The 15,218-nt window shown below is 51.4% G+C and overlaps 1 protein-coding gene across 5 annotated transcripts in view; it reads right to left on the bottom strand.

Moving 5' to 3' along the window:
- Window positions 1-331: 331 nt before the first annotated feature.
- The window catches only part of USP48 (ubiquitin specific peptidase 48), a 31,379-nt gene continuing 16,492 nt past the window's right edge, over window positions 332-15,218 (bottom strand). For 2 of the 5 annotated variants that reach the window (XM_064397058.1, XM_064397060.1), the window contains 15 exons: window positions 15,069-15,183; window positions 14,804-14,934; window positions 13,428-13,499; window positions 10,508-10,632; window positions 10,246-10,368; window positions 8,346-8,407; window positions 7,780-7,890; window positions 7,025-7,155; window positions 6,257-6,363; window positions 4,357-4,461; window positions 3,785-3,940; window positions 3,516-3,641; window positions 2,113-2,161; window positions 1,965-1,991; window positions 332-1,867 (listed from right to left, as the gene is read on the bottom strand). In XM_064397058.1, coding sequence (XP_064253128.1) covers window positions 1,845-1,867; window positions 1,965-1,991; window positions 2,113-2,161; window positions 3,516-3,641; window positions 3,785-3,940; window positions 4,357-4,461; window positions 6,257-6,363; window positions 7,025-7,155; window positions 7,780-7,890; window positions 8,346-8,407; window positions 10,246-10,368; window positions 10,508-10,632; window positions 13,428-13,499; window positions 14,804-14,934; window positions 15,069-15,183 — 1,463 coding nt within the window. In that variant the 3' untranslated portion in view covers window positions 332-1,844. Of the gene's footprint in view, window positions 1,868-1,964; window positions 1,992-2,112; window positions 2,162-3,515; window positions 3,642-3,784; window positions 3,941-4,356; window positions 4,462-6,256; window positions 6,364-7,024; window positions 7,156-7,779; window positions 7,891-8,345; window positions 8,408-10,245; window positions 10,369-10,507; window positions 10,633-13,427; window positions 13,500-14,803; window positions 14,935-15,068; window positions 15,184-15,218 lie in introns of those variants that run through there. The other 3 variants (XM_064397059.1, XR_010350114.1, XR_010350113.1) reach the window with 3 other exon arrangements.

The following is a 15,218-nucleotide window of genomic DNA, read 5'->3' on the forward strand; positions in this document are numbered from 1 at the left end:
CCCACTTCCAGCACCCATTTGTCGCCCCCAGGGGCTCAGGGGGACACCCTGGCTCCGAGGGCCCCAAGGAGGGGCAGGGACCCCCCCAGGGACACACCAGGTGGGGACAGGGGTCGATGTGACAGGGCCAGGGCCACCAAATGCTGTGCCCAAGCTCCATAAAACCCATTCCCTCCCTGTGCTATGGAAGGGGGGATTCCTCTTGCTCCCACCCCGCAGTGCCCACCTTCCTTTTTGGGACAGCTCCAAGTGGGATTTATGGGATAATCAGCTCCACCTTGCCCCAGCCCCCTCGGCCCACGTGTCTGCACTGCAAGGAGGCTGCCACAGCTCCAATGACAACTTTAATCCGATAATATTTGCAAAGAACAGACAAAACAGGAACGGGGCCCTGGCTCACACCTTGCACCTGCGTCCTCTGCCACAGCCCTGGAACACCCCACGGGATCCCTTCCCACAACAGTGTAAGCTCAAGGAAGAGACTGTTTTATATATAACATTAAAAAAATTAACAGCAACTTGAAAAGATGGAATTTCCAAGGAATATGTACACAAGCGAGTGCTTCAGGTTGGGAAGAAAAGCCTCCTGTGGCTTTGGCATGGAATTTGTCATGTCTATACCTTGGGAAAGACTCCACAGGTCCAAACTGCCCCAAAATATCACTTTTTAGGAAATTCAGAGCCCCTCAAATGCTGCTGCTTCACCCCCAAACCCAGCAGGGACAAGGGAGGAAGGCGCTGGACAAAGAGTAGCTGGAATTCTTCACATAAAACACTGGAAATCAAAACTAGTGGGGTTTTGGGCATGGAATTTTGGCCCACATCCTCTTCTTGCAGCCCAAATTCCTGCAAACCTTGAAAAAATAAAACTGATGTGATCTCTGCATTGTATTTTTCTGCAGAAACAAAGGAAAAGGTTGGAAAGGAAGAGGATCTCTAATAAAGAGATCCCTTGGCAGTGCCCAATGTGGATCCATCTGGAAGTGGGATACTATTTCCTGCTAAATATTAATGGGGAGAAAAGTTTTCTGGGAGATGTTAAAAAAAAGTAAAAAGAAAAAAAAAATTAGTGCATTGCTGAAAAATCAGGAGAGAGGAGTTACAAAACCTCTTCCCATGGGAAACTCAGCACCCACCCGCACCCCCTGGCCAGCTCCGACTGCCCTGAGCCAGGAACATTCCCAGCAGCGCCAGACTGGAGCAAAATGTTCTCCAAAGTCGTTAAAATATCCCAAATTTCTAAAAAAACCCAGAGTTCCCAGAGCCCAGGTGGTTACTGGATTGTCCAAGGTGTGGAGCAGCGGAAGGATGCGGAGAGGGGGCGGCTCCCAGCCCCTGGCAGGGCTTGGGAGGCAGATCCCAGCTTCCATTTTGGGTCAAGAAAATGAAGTTTTGTTGTCTGAAAGCTCTAGAGACATTCCTCACGAAGTCACAATTCCTTCCATGCTGGACTGAAAGCGTGGGAGTGACCAAAGACAGGATTATCCTAAAGAGTGAGTGCAGAGGGACCAGGATGGGCTGGATCTCCTGCACCACCACCCCGCTGCGGCCGGGCCGGGGACACGAGGCTGCCCTGGTCCCACACACCAACTGCTGCTCAACTTCCCAACCTTGCTGTTCTTTATTAAATAAACCCAGGAACGCTGTCCTGAAGCAGGATGTCCTTCAGTGCAATCTGCTTTGACATAAGGCATTTGTTTTGTTTTTTGGGGAGCAAACGTCTCACGATGGATTTTTGCCTTCTGGAAGAGTCAAAAAGTACTGTATCCACCTGTTTTTATTCTTTTAATGCCCTACCATGTGACAAATCCTCTTCCCTTCTGGTCGCTCCTCTTGGAAAACCATCAGTGGCCAAGTAAACCAGTCCCTGGGAAGGAAAGACACCAGCAGCAGATGAGGAGGGAAATGGGATGGGGTGGGATTCATGCGAGGGGATGCAGAGGGGGCAGAACAGCTGGACTCACCTTTAAATCCCTCTTCAGGCATACAAACTGGGATGGAAAGGGAAGGAAGGCATTAGAAGTGGCTCTGAGGATTCCACAGCCTCTGACAGGAAGCATCACAATCCCCACTTTCCACCTCCCCAGCCCAGCCCTTCCCCACCTCTCTCACCTTGCATAACGTCGTCCATGGCCGCGTAGTCCGCGATGGGCTCGTCGGCCTGGGAGGGACAGGAGCAGGGAATTAACCAGCACTGGGAGCAGGGAATGGACCAGCACTGGGAGCAGGGAATGAACCAGCACAGGGAGCAGGGAATGCACCAGCACTGGGAGCAGGGAATGCACCAGCACTGGGAGCAGGGAATGCACCAGCACTGGGAGCAGGGAATGCACCAGCACTGGGAGCAGGGAATGCACCAGCACTGGGAGCAGGGAATGGACCAGCACTGGGAGCAGGGAATGCACCAGCACTGGGAGCAGGGAATGCACCAGCACAGGGAATGAACCAGCACAGGGAGCAGGGAATGGACCAGCACAGGGAGCAGGGAATGAACCAGCACAGGGAGCAGGGAATGAACCAGCACAGGGAGCAGGGAATGAACCAGCACAGGGAGCAGGGAATGGACCAGCACTGGGAGCAGGGAATGGACCAGCACTGGGAGCAGGGAATGGACCAGCACAGGGAGCAGGGAATGGACCAGCACAGGGAGCAGGGAATGAACCAGCACAGGGAGCAGGGAAAGGACCAGCACTGGGAGCAGGGAATGAACCAGCACAGGGAGCAGGGAATGAACCAGCACAGGGAATGAACCAGCACTGGGAGCAGGGAATGCACCAGCACTGGGAGCAGGGAATGCACCAGCACTGGGAGCAGGGAATGCACCAGCACTGGGAGCAGGGAATGCACCAGCACAGGGAGCAGGGAATGCACCAGCACTGGGAGCAGGGAATGCACCAGCACTGGGAGCAGGGAATGCACCAGCACTGGGAGCAGGGAATGCACCAGCACTGGGAGCAGGGAATGCACCAGCACTGGACCAGGGCATCACAGCCCTGCTGCCCAGACACTGGGAAGTCCATGCAAGGACTCACTCCCTGATTTAGTTGTGTTTTGGGCTGGTACCCACAGATCTCAGCAGCTATATCAGCTACAAAGCACTCTTGGAAATGAAAGAAGGGGGGTTTTCTCCTCCAAAACAAAGATAAAAAGGATTTACTTCCTCCAAAACAAATAGAATTAAGGATACTCCTCCTCCAAAACAAGAATAATGAGGATTTTCCTCCCCTAACCCAAAACATTAGGGCTTTTCCTCCTCCAAAACAAAAGAAAAGGATATTCCTCTTCCAAAACAAAAAAAAAAAATTAAGGATTTTCCACTTCCAGAACAAAAAACCAAAACAAAAAACCCCACAAACCCCTCAAGGATATTCCTCTTCTGAAACAAAATAAGGATTTTTCTTCTCCAAAACAAAACAATTAAGGATTCTCCCCCCACTCCTCCAAGGAGCTCCCCGAGGAGCTGGCTCCATTTGTCCCCATCTCCACACCCCAGCCCCCTGTCCCTGCCCTGGTACCTTGAGCAGGATGACAGACTCGGGGATGACTCCCAGGCTGCCCAGCGTGGCCGTGTCATCGCTCAGGATCTTGCCCTCCAGGGACAGGTTCTGGTCGAAGGGGGCCACGGAGAAGGCGTGCATGATCTGGGGACACACGGACACCTCACCGGAGCTGCGGCTCCTCCCGCCTGCACCACCCCAGCTCCTGGGGCAGACCCTTCCCCCGCGCCCCCTCACTCCTTGTTTTGAGTTTTCTGCCTCCTTCCTGGCAGGAGAGCCGGCCTCACCTGGATTTTCAGCTCTTTCAGGGTCTGGTTGGCTGACACGAGCAGCGCTTTCTCCCCCCGCACCTTCCGGTGCCGTGTGCTTCTCCTGATTCCCTGCTTTTGGTAAGTGATGTAGCTCTGGTGGGACAGCTTCTGGCGTTTCGTGCCACCGTTAGCCTGGAGATGAGGCAAAAAACGAGGAGATTGAGTTGTCTGGGGATACACACAACCTTCCCAGATTCCAGAGAGTGTTTTGGGCCAACTGCTCACGTGAGGGATGGCAGGAAGAGATGGAGAACCCCTTGGAAAGCCAATTGAAGCATGCAGGTGTGGAGATGACCACAGGATTTGCCTTCAAACATCAGTTCCTAGTCCTAATGCCAGCGTGGGGCAGATTTCCACATGCACATGAATCCCTATCCACATTTAATCTCTCCAAACCCAGCACTGGTGAGGTCTGACCACTCAAATGGCAATTTGAGACACCTTTCTGCTGCCAGTGAGATGCAGAGGAGGAGGGTGGTGATCCCATCATGCTGACTCAAGAGGATGATACACAAATCAAGGAACCTGATGGGATTTTTCATCTCTACCTGGTTAAAATCAGGGTCTTGCTCCCCCTCTGGCTTGTTTTCCTCCCTTTCCTCTTCAGCCTCCGAGCTGCTCACGTTCAGCTCTGGAGCCGCGTCCTTCATGACCTGGAGTCATAAAAATCATTCTCCATAACCAACAGCATCCACAAGGCCTGTCCCACCATGGCACACAGCTCCCAGAGACCTCTGGGTGCCACCTCCATCCAGAGAGCCCAGGAATAACCCTGGGAGCTGCTCCATGAGCTCTGCAAAGGCTCCTCCACCCTCCCCAGCTGTGTGGAACCTCAGTGGGATTCAGCTCAGGAATCCCCCTCTGTGGAATTGCAGGTGCTTCCTGCCCTCCTTTCCAGGCAAAGGAAAGTCCCCCGAGCCCCTGACTGATCCAAGTGTATTACAAAAGCCTCAACATGGAGAAAGTATTTTTTGTGAATTAAGACATTTATCCGCCCCTGCAGCACCATTACTTATGGGGCTGGAGGTTGTAAGCAAGTGAAATCTAAATAATTTACACAAATACAAAAATAAAAAGGTTGTTCAGGCCAGTGAAAGTCACTCCAGGCATAGATCTGCCTGGATGTAAATTCCCAGCTACGCTGTAGCTGGAACTGGGCTTTGCAGGAGCCCAGGAGATGTGGATGCCAAGAGCTCTCTTCTCCATCAATGTATTTGCAATTAATGATGCAATTCCAGCTCCCAAACATTCCCCAGAGCCCTTTGAATTCCAGCAGTGCCACCCTACCATGATTTTATCTGGATGAGGCTTCCCTCTGCAGCACCATTCACCCCCAGGAAGAACCAGGTGGTGCAGAGGAGGGAGGAAAAGGGGTGAGGGGCTGGGAAACACTCCCTGATTTTGCAAAGCCAGCAGGAAGGGCACAGTGGCTCCCAGTGCTGCTGACAGTGATCCTGGCCAGCATTCCTGCTGCTTCCCATCCTGCCGAGGCTGCCCTGTTACTGGGGGATCTCGTGGGCACGTTCTCACCCCCTCTCTCCAGCTCCAGCTGCTCCATAAAGAATAGCTCCCTGTTTTTCTGCCAGCCCCACGTGTGAGCACAGTCCTGCCCAGTGCCAGAAAAATACAACACCCAAGCCTCTCGTGCAGCAGAGCCAAGAGGGATTCAGGCTGGGGATTGAGGCTGGGAGCCCGTGGCTGGGGGCTCCAGACGCTGCTGCGTGATCCACATCCCACATCCAGGGCAGGAGCCCATCCACCTCCAGCTCCCTGTGCTTCCCCGGGCTCCAGCGCCTCCCTGGGATGGGCAGCGAGGTGGAAATCAAGGAAAGGCCAAAAAAACCTACCCCACACCCCAAAAGTGCAGAGATTGTTTTCATCTGAGCTTGCCCACCCTTGGCTCCCTTCTTAAGAGCCCTAAGGAGGGGGGGTTTACCAGAACCAGCTTTGGGTACTTGGAAAACCAGTTCTAGAGCTGATGCTGACACTTAAGACCACTAAAAGCAAAATTCACAGCTTCAGGGGATCCAAGTTCATCTCCAAGTTCATTGTCTCACCAGCACTGAGGAGAAGAGCTCATTTCTATCCAGGAATTAAAATGTCACTTCAGCAAGAAGAAAGGAAATGACAAATACTGGAGGGGGAGGAGAGCAGGTACAGCCTAGGGACACAGCTAAGACAGAGAAAACAGCTGGGAGCATCCCTGAAAACACAAGAGGATTTGGTTTGGCAAAAAGCAGCCTCGAGGAGATGGAATTTTCAGAGCCAGAATGTCCCAATTTGCTGGTTTTGCCAAAGCTGCCTGGAGCTGCAGAGCTGGGGATTTCTGCCCTCAGCACCACCATGGACCAGCAGGATCCCTGCCAGTCCTGGGGACATGGGAGCTGTGACAGCCCCCTCGGGGCATTCCTGCAGCCTGGCTGGGCAGGGATGGGGGACAGTCCCTACCTTTTTGTTGTCCACCACTTTGTGGATGTAGATGGTGGCCTGGGTGTACTCGCGCAGGTCCCGCTGCTGCTGGCACAGGAGCCCTTCCCGGCACTCAGGGCACAGCTCTGGGCACACACCAAGGGAGGAAACATCTCACTGCTCCAGCTGCTCCGAGGCCCCACTGCAGGGCCCTCACTGCTAACCACATTAAATCCCACAGTGGTTTGGGCTGGAAGAGACTTTTAGGATCTCATCCACCCCTGCTAGGGGCAGGGACATCTTCCATTACCCCGGATTGCTCCAGGCCTTGGACACTGCCAGGGATCCAGGGGCAGCCACAGCTGCTCTGGGCACCCTGTGCCAGGGCCTTCCCACCCTCACAGGGAAGGATTTCTCTGCAATACCCCATCTGACCCTGCCCTCTGGCAGTGGGAAGCCATTCCTGTGTCCTCTCCCTCCAGCCCTCATCCCACATCCCTCTCCAGCTCTCCTGGAGCCCCTTTACACCCTGGAAGGGGCTCTGAGCTCTCCCTGGAGCCTTCTCTTCTCCAGACTGAACACCCCAGCTCCCCCAGGCTGGCTCCAGAGCAGAGGGGCTCCTGCCTTTGGAGCACCTCGGTGGGCTCCTCTGGACTTGCTCCAGTTGCTCCACATCCTTCCTGTGCTTAAGACTCCAGAGCTGGGCAGGGCACTGCAGGGGGGACCCTGCCAAGCTCTGAGTTTCCCCGTGACCCCCCTGCACTGGGGTTTGCAGCCCAGGAGCCCCCCGGAGCAGGGGTCACTCACGGGGCTCGGAGGCGTAGCGGGCGCTCTCGGGGCCGGCCCCGGCTGCCTGTGTCCGGGTGATTTTGATGACGTGATCCACAACAAAGAGTTTTTGGATCCTCTCCCACTCGCTGGGCCATATCAGAGCTATACTGTGCAAAGGAACAGGCAGGTGCTTTAGGACATTGGAAAAGCCAAGCCCTAAACTCACAAGAAATCCCTCCCTCTTTGCCTTGTTGGTCTGTCAATGAAAGAAAAACTGCAAAATCTGTCCAAAACCCAGCGACACGGGAGGGCCTGCACACCCAGATAACAGCAGCCTGTGATTAGTGACACTGCTGTGCTCCCGTCGTGCCGGAGGGAGGGATGGAGGAGGAAAGGAGTGGAAGATTTCCTACTTTTAGTGCTGCATCACTGCAGAAGCAAGGCTGTGGAGCATGAAGTCCAGCCCTGCAGCCAGCACTCCGGGGGGGAAGGCTCACGGAAAGCAAATTGTAAGGAAGCAGAATGTTTCTGCAGCCTGGCCAAATCCAGAGTGGTTATTGTCAGGAACAAACCAAGCTGAAGGAAGCTCTATTTTCCCGACCCAGCATCCTTGGACAGTTTAAGTTTTGCCTTGCAGGAAGGCTGAGGTGGCTCTGAGAAAGCCTTGGTGTTAATTTTAGGGGAAAGGATTACTCCTTATCTTGCTGTGGCTCAGCAGCAGGAGCATTCCTTTGGGAACGTTCTCCCGAGGCTCCCGGCAAAAGGAAAGAGTGTGAAGGGAAGGAACTCACTGTTTGGAGTCTTCTTTGGTCATGGAAGCAAAGGTGAACATGAGCCCCCCGTGGGGACAGAGCAGGACACTGTTTGCTATGGAGGACACGGGGCTGCAGCGCGTCGGCCTCCTGCAAAAGGGAAGAGGTTTGCAAAGCTGGATCCCACCAAAACCCCCACAATTCTTCAGGAAGACAGGAAGGAATCACAGGTGAGTATTTACACAAGGCATTCCAACAAGGAATAGTAACTGCTGGTGATGAGGAAATCAGATCTGCGTTCCTCTGCGGTGCAGAATGGCTCTGACCAGCAGAGATTTCCATCTCCAGCCTGAGCAGTGACCTTTGGGATACAGCTCCAGACAGATGAAAAAACTAATCAGGTTACCAGCTAATCTGACCATCTGGTTAACACACAGCAAACAAGGAAATTCAGAGTCTTACACCGCATTACAATTGATACAAGTCCTGTAAAAATCAGCTTCACTGTTTCCACGAGCTCACTGTGCTGCGAGTCAGAAGCAAAATATTATCTACAGCCCCCAAAATAAGAGATAAAAAGCACCAAAACCCTCCAGCCAAGTTACCTGACAAATTTCCTCCATTCTTCTACAAAGAACTGCGAAACAATATACAGCTCATCCGTCTCCTGGGGAAAAGAGGAGGGAAAAGGATCTTTTTAATGAACCCAACAATGACTGTTCGGTTTTTCGGCAGCGCTCGCTCCCTTCGAGACCTCAGTGCTGCTTTACCATGACAACTCCATCCAAGTGGGCTGTGAAAGCCAAGCAAAATAATTTGGGATCAGGTACTAAGCACTGCCATTGCTAATCCTGTGTTTATTACAAAGTTACTTGAGCTTTTGATCCAATTACTTTTGATTCCCAGAGGGAAAGGGCATTTCCCCGGAGCAGCCAGGACTCCCCAGGGCTGTTCCTCCTGCTGGGTGCTCAGGGTTTGAAGCTGGTGACTCCCTCACTCCCACAGGCGTGGGGTGAGACCACCCCACCATCCCTCAATTGCTTCCAACGTCAAAATCCACAAGTTTTTCCTTTTGGCAGCAGGAGGGACACCAAACCACAGCTGTGCACCAAATGAGACAGCGTTTTTGGGATAATCTGTGGGTTTTTGTCCCAATCTTCCTTTAAATTGTTTGCTCCTGGACAAGAAACCACCCAGCCCCCAAGTGCTGTGTGACAAAATTACTTCCATGCTCTCCTTTATCCTCACTCCCTTCCTAAAGACAGAATTAAGGGCTTGCTCCATCTTTCTGTAGGAAAACTCAGCACACCTGAGGAATATATATAGACACGCTTTTTAATTTCCCTTAATCTCTTGATTTCTGCTTGTTTTCCTCCCCAAACCTCAACTTCTTTGGATCAGGAGAACTCCAAAGGCTTGAGGGGAAGATCCTCAGCTCTCTTCTATGAGGCTCCCTCAGGAAATTAAAAGGGAAAGGAGGATAAAAAGGGAAAGAAGGATCTAACCTTGCTGGTGGAGACCCTTCTGTGTCTGACCCACAGTGATGAGCTCCAACTTTCTCCAGCTCCAAAAGCAAATCCAACCAGATACAACCTTAACCACCACTGGCAGGACCTGGAGCTCTCCAGCTCAGCATGAAAGGAAAACTCCTTTTAAACCATTTTGGGTCTCTTTGGTTTTGAGCCATGGATCTCTGCTGCCTCAGTTTTTATTCCCAGCTGGAACAGCGAGGGATGGAGGCAGACACCTGCCAATGCACCTTGGCAGGATTAATTAATTAATTAATGGCAGTCAGCCATTAATCAGCACCACGAGACTCCCACGAGCCAAGGACTGGAGCCAACAGCTCATTCTGGGCACCTCAAACCCCCAAGAATTCCTGGAGAAGCTGCTAGGAGAGAGTTTGCACAGCCACGGCTGCTCTTTGCAGGGCTGCAGCATTTTGGGAAGCTCCCTGAGCTGTTGGGACACAGGATGATGCTGGAGCACACCTGAATTTTGCCCAAGCAGCAGCAAAAGGCGGTGGTGGGGCAAAGTTCAGGTGTGTTCCAGCATCCTCCTGCAGGGCAAGGCTGATGGAGAGCTGTGGGAAGTGGCTGTGCTGTTTCCTCCTCCCAGGGCCAGATACAACCATGACAGCAACATTGTCACTGTTATCTCCCTGACTGAGGGCCAGCCACAGCTCCCTTGGCACACCAGCCATTCCTGTGGCTCTGCAGGGCTCTGTGCCAGCACAGCTAATCCAGGGAAGTCACACCTCAGCACAACACTCCTGAGAGCTCTGCTGGCACACACTGGTGAGTGGCTGTGGAATGGTTTGGGATCTCCTTCCACCCCCTGCCATGGGCAGGGACACCTTCCACTGTCCCAGGTGCCCCAAGCCCATCCAACCTGGCCCCTTCCAGGGATGGGGCAGCCACAGCTTCTCTGGGCAGGAGAGGGATTAAAGCCAACAAAATCCTCTCCCAAGCCTGGCTGTGTTCCCTGCTCCCCCTCCTTCCCTACCTGAGGCCAGCTGCCCAGGCAAGGCCTGCATTTATCATGGAACAGGTTCTGGAGAGAAGTCTTCTGCTCGCTGGCCATCATCTTATGCAGAGCTTCATTTTCCTCCCCTTCACGCTCCAAAATCTGCAGGAAACAGTTAATTACATCCCAGCTCCTACCAAAGGTGACTTTATTCTCCTCCATGGCAGGGTTGTGTTAAAAAGGAAAACCAAAAATACAGGCAGTATTTACAGTCAACAGAAGAGGAGTATTTGGCAAATACCTTGCACTGGGAACAGCACTCTTTGTTGTTTGGGAATTCGGGGGCTTTTGGAAAATATTGCTTGAGTTTCTCCCAGGCTTCCTTGGAAACCACCCTCCGCTCGTTCTCAGAGATGCACAGGTCACCTGCAGGGAGGGAATCAAGGAAAGGCTTTGATCACAACATGCTCAGGGATGTTTTGCAGCCTTGATTGAAGAGATTACAAGGAACAAATGTGGGGAAGAAATCCACACATTTATCAGCCAACACCACGTCAGCAAAAACCAGTAAAGTCACCTTCAACTCCTTCCTTGCTTCCTTCAGACAGAGAATAATAATAATAATATGACTTTAATTTGTAAAAATGCTCTTTAGATTTCCAAGATCATGGCCTAAGCAGCTGATCAAACACAAGTAGGGATGTGGGGAAAAGCCAGAGGGCACAGGGCTGCTGTTATCTGATCCTGGCTATGCACAGCTACATCCTCCTCATGGTGACACCATTGCTGAGCCCCAGGATAACAACCCTGTGTCCCATGAAACCAGGTGCCTTCCACATCCTTAAAACCCCAAACTCCCACTGCAGAATATCAATAGAGCTTCATGTGCCCTATCCAAGCATCTGAAAATGTGGAAAAGGCAGATTTTGCACCCTAAATCTGCTCTGGGGAATAACTGGACATGAAGATACCAAGGACATTTACCAGCTACCCCCAGAACTCTTATTTATCCATCAGCATTATTTACCCTGCTATCAGGATTATCTATCCTGATGCTCAGGCAGCTCCAAGACCCCAAGGAGGATTTCCAGGAGCCATCTTTCCTGCGGCCTCAGGGGTGGGAGCAGGAGGCACACTCAGGCACTGGGACACACGTGTACAAGGACGACACGTGCTGGCCGGATAAACAAGGCTTGGAAAAACGGGAGAAGGCTCTGGGATCTGACCAGCTGCCCACTCACAGGGCTGCTGATGGCCAAGGGGAAAACACAACCACATCTCCCTGGGAGCCAGCAGCTGGAAGTCCCTGTGCAGGGAGGAGGAACACGGGGAGCAGCCGTTGCGACACCGGGATGTGAACGGGAGCTGGGAATATCCGAGTCACCTCAGCAGGGACTGCAGCAGCAAGAGGGAAGGAAAACAGCAACTGTGGTGTCCAAAGGGCACAATCCCTTATTATCTGCTTTTCTATAGCCTGGAGAGCTGCAGGGAGAGGAGAGGGAGAGGAACTCCCTCCTCCCCACCCTCCAGCAGCTCTTTAACATGACAAGCAGCTCCTCAGGCCCACGGACTCCCTCCAGCCCAGCCTGGAATTTGGCCAGCCCTGAAGAGGAAAAAATAGCAATGCTCCCCTCCTGCTTTTCCTCTAATAAACAAAGGTCAGGCCTCGGTGCAGCACTTGGCCACTTGAGCTTCATCCAACAAGGCCAAATGGCTCCGGAGGCTGGCCCAGGATGCTGCCCAGAGCCAGCAAGGATGGGGAAAAGGAGTTTGTACAAATAAGTGCCTTGACACCCATGATTAATGAAAACAGATTAATACAGCGAGTGAAAGAGGTGGAAAAATCAGCTCTGGGTCTGCAGGGCACAAGTGTTTTGCCATCTGGAAGATGAACCCAACCACTGCTGACCCTGCTTCCCACTCCCACCATCCAGGGACATGTTTTGGGCACAGACATCAAAGAAGGCTTAACTTGGTATCTGGAAAAATTCCCTGGGATCAGGCAGCTACTGGAGAGCGGGGAATTGCAGCAGGGATGCAAAGGGAGCTGTGAAGGGAACGCCCGGGTGGCATTCCTGGAGGCCAGCCAGCCCTCCCAGATCCAGCACTGCTTTTCCAGAGCCTACCATGGAGGCAGGAACCTCCTCCACCACAAAATTAAGGCCGTAGGAACAAGACTACAGATTTGCTGATCCACTGCAGAGGGAGTTTTTCAAGGTGGAAAGCTTGTTTTCCATGAATAATCAGAGGTTAACTCAAGACAACAAAACCTGCCCTGCCAGCAGCCCCTTATTTAGTATTATTTATTCTGCTATGACCCCAAGTCACAGATCAACCAGCAATTTAACACCATACATTTTCCAAAGGCCTTTTGGCCTATTTTTTATCGTGTCTGGCTCCCTAAATGTTCCATCCACACGCTCCATGCTTTTATTGAACTGCAGCAGCCTCGAGGCAAAGGGAAATGCAGCGTTCAAGGCACTGAGTAACAGCTAAAATCGTGACAAAGTGCTTAAACACTGCTTGAAAATGAGATTTCTCTTACTCCAGGTTCTTGACTACCCCTGATGACAGGAGATGTGTGGCTAATTGATGCCATTTTTCCTTCTGTTTGAGATAAGATGGAGCCTCCCCACAAAGTGATGCCTACAAACAGGAGCTTAAGTAAAACTGGGATTTATGGCTGGGAACACAAGCTTTAAAAGTGAGATTAAAGCATCAGGGTAGCCAAGGGTGCAGCTAATGAGGCATCACTTTCAAAACAACTGATAGGAGGTGAAAACCTTACGTAAACAGACAGCAAAGCACAGCAGGTTGGGAAATCGATATCCAGGAGTGGTCCTGGCCCAGGTGCCGGGTGAGTGCTCCTGTTTTAATGCAAACCAGGATATTAAACAGACTCTCAGCTCCCACCTGGACTGATCTACATCACCTCTCCCTCTCTTACTGCTTTTAGAGCTTCCAAATGGCTGCACAGCTTTGGTGCTGCCCATGCAAGGATGGGAAGCTCAGCATCTGACAGCTCTGCTTGGCTGAGTCTTCACAGAGTTTGGCTGCAAGGAAAACTTTTGAGGCAAGAAACACCAGGAAAATGAGAATTAAGCCCACTTAATTGTGTGACTCCTCAAGCTGGCCACAGTTGGAGCAAAGGCTACAAGGTTAATGCCTGCAGCAGTGGGCAACAATGGAGATATTCAGCTCCATCCCCCGGAGAGACTCACCATGTGGGCAAACGATGTCTTCATTAAAATTTAACTCCTCTTCCTCCTCCCTCTTCTCTTCATTTGATTCATCTAATTAAAAAAAATAATAGTACAAGAGGATTGCACAGAGTTCCTCTCCCAGGGAAGAAAATCTTACAGGGAAAGGAGCACGGTCGCCTTTCAAATTACAGCAAAGCCCCTCACCCAAGGGAAAATTTGGAAGGAAATTTGTTATTCTCCGATGTCTTGGCCTCTGGGCAGGCGGGATTACAGCCCCCAGGTCACGTAGGAGGGCTTTGAAGTGCGTGGAGCACAAGCCAGGCCTTTGTGAGATTACAAAGGATGCATTTGTTAGGGCTGGAACACCGCAGGGGTTCCCTGCTCCCAGACATCTCCGAGTTTAACCTAAACACAAGCCTAGGTAAGAGCAAAAGGAGCAGAATTCCTGGCAAAATTCCTGATCTAAACCAGATGCTGCCTGACAATCTGAGGGGGAGCCTACCAGGGGGCTGACAAACCCTACATCCATCTCTAAATTAGTTAAAGTCAAGCTCGGCCACTAAATGGAGCATCATCAAGACAATGACGTGTCAGCAAGAGCCTCTAATGAGCTGCCTAACGAGCAACTTGGCTGGTGGGTGATTCAAATGCACTACTGGGAGTTGCAACCTGTTGTGAATCGAAGTCACCCCGAGGAACGATGAGTGCTAAGTCAAACACCCGTTTTTTCTCCACGAGTGCTCCTCCTTATCGGGGGGGGGGGGCTGAGGTGCCCTCCAGTCCAGGATCAATGCCCTGAGCCATCATTCCCACTTTCATTCCAACAAGCTTCTTACCCAGTTCAGAGAAGCTCAAGAAAATACGATTTTCAAACATTTAAAGAGCAGAAGGCAAATAAAACCTCCATCTATTCTCGTGATATGGGCACAGAATGGAGTGCAATTCATGATTTTTGTTCCCAGGCTGTGTTTTCCCAGTGCTGCTGCATCAGCTGTGCTGTTTCATACCTCAACCTTCACAATAAACATCATCATCATCCCTTTCCCAAGGTAATTTTCACGTTTCTTCCTTCCCTGTGCACTCTCATTCAGAGAAAAGTGGATATGAAAGATCATGAGTCTGGGGTGGTAATTTCACACAGCTTTGTAAAACCACTTATCACCTCATCTCCCTCTCCAGCATGAAGATCACCCCGCAGTTTTCAAGTTTAGCAAAGAAAAAGCTCCTTAAATGAAGGCCTTTTAAAATTCGATTTATTATCCTTTCCTCCCTACTCATACAAGGGGAACAAAACAGCTACAGAAACCTCTGACGTGTTTTTTGTTAGGAGGGATCAGGCAGAACTGGTGGCTCTCTACAGCAGCAGAAATTAGGAGGAAATCAGAAGTAAATACCTTTGTTTTGTGCATTTCCATTCATTTTTCCATTACTGTGCTCTGCATCTTCATCTTGCTCATTTAATTGCTCCAGAGCCAGCTGACGCCAGCTCCTCAAGGAAGCTTTTCCAACCCAGAACCCGTCGTTCCTGTAGGGAGACAACAGCACTGGCACCCCAAAAGCACAGCTCCCTTCTGCAGAGCCCAAACAGGGAAATCTTTAGGAAAAAGCTGTTTAAGCACTTCTAAAAAGCATCTTTGACAGCATTTGGGACTTGCATACCCCTTGACTGTCATCTTCAGCAGGTTGGTGACGGTTTTGTAGTCCTCGTTCAGCTGGTTCTTCAGCCGCAGGATTCGACACCTTTCCACCACACAGTCCTTGCAGAGTGCTTTGACTGGGGAGGGGGGAAAAAAACCACAGGTTTTTACA

This window comes from Passer domesticus, chromosome 22, assembly GCF_036417665.1.
Source record: "Passer domesticus isolate bPasDom1 chromosome 22, bPasDom1.hap1, whole genome shotgun sequence".
In the NCBI taxonomy this organism is placed as follows: domain Eukaryota; kingdom Metazoa; phylum Chordata; class Aves; order Passeriformes; family Passeridae; genus Passer; species Passer domesticus.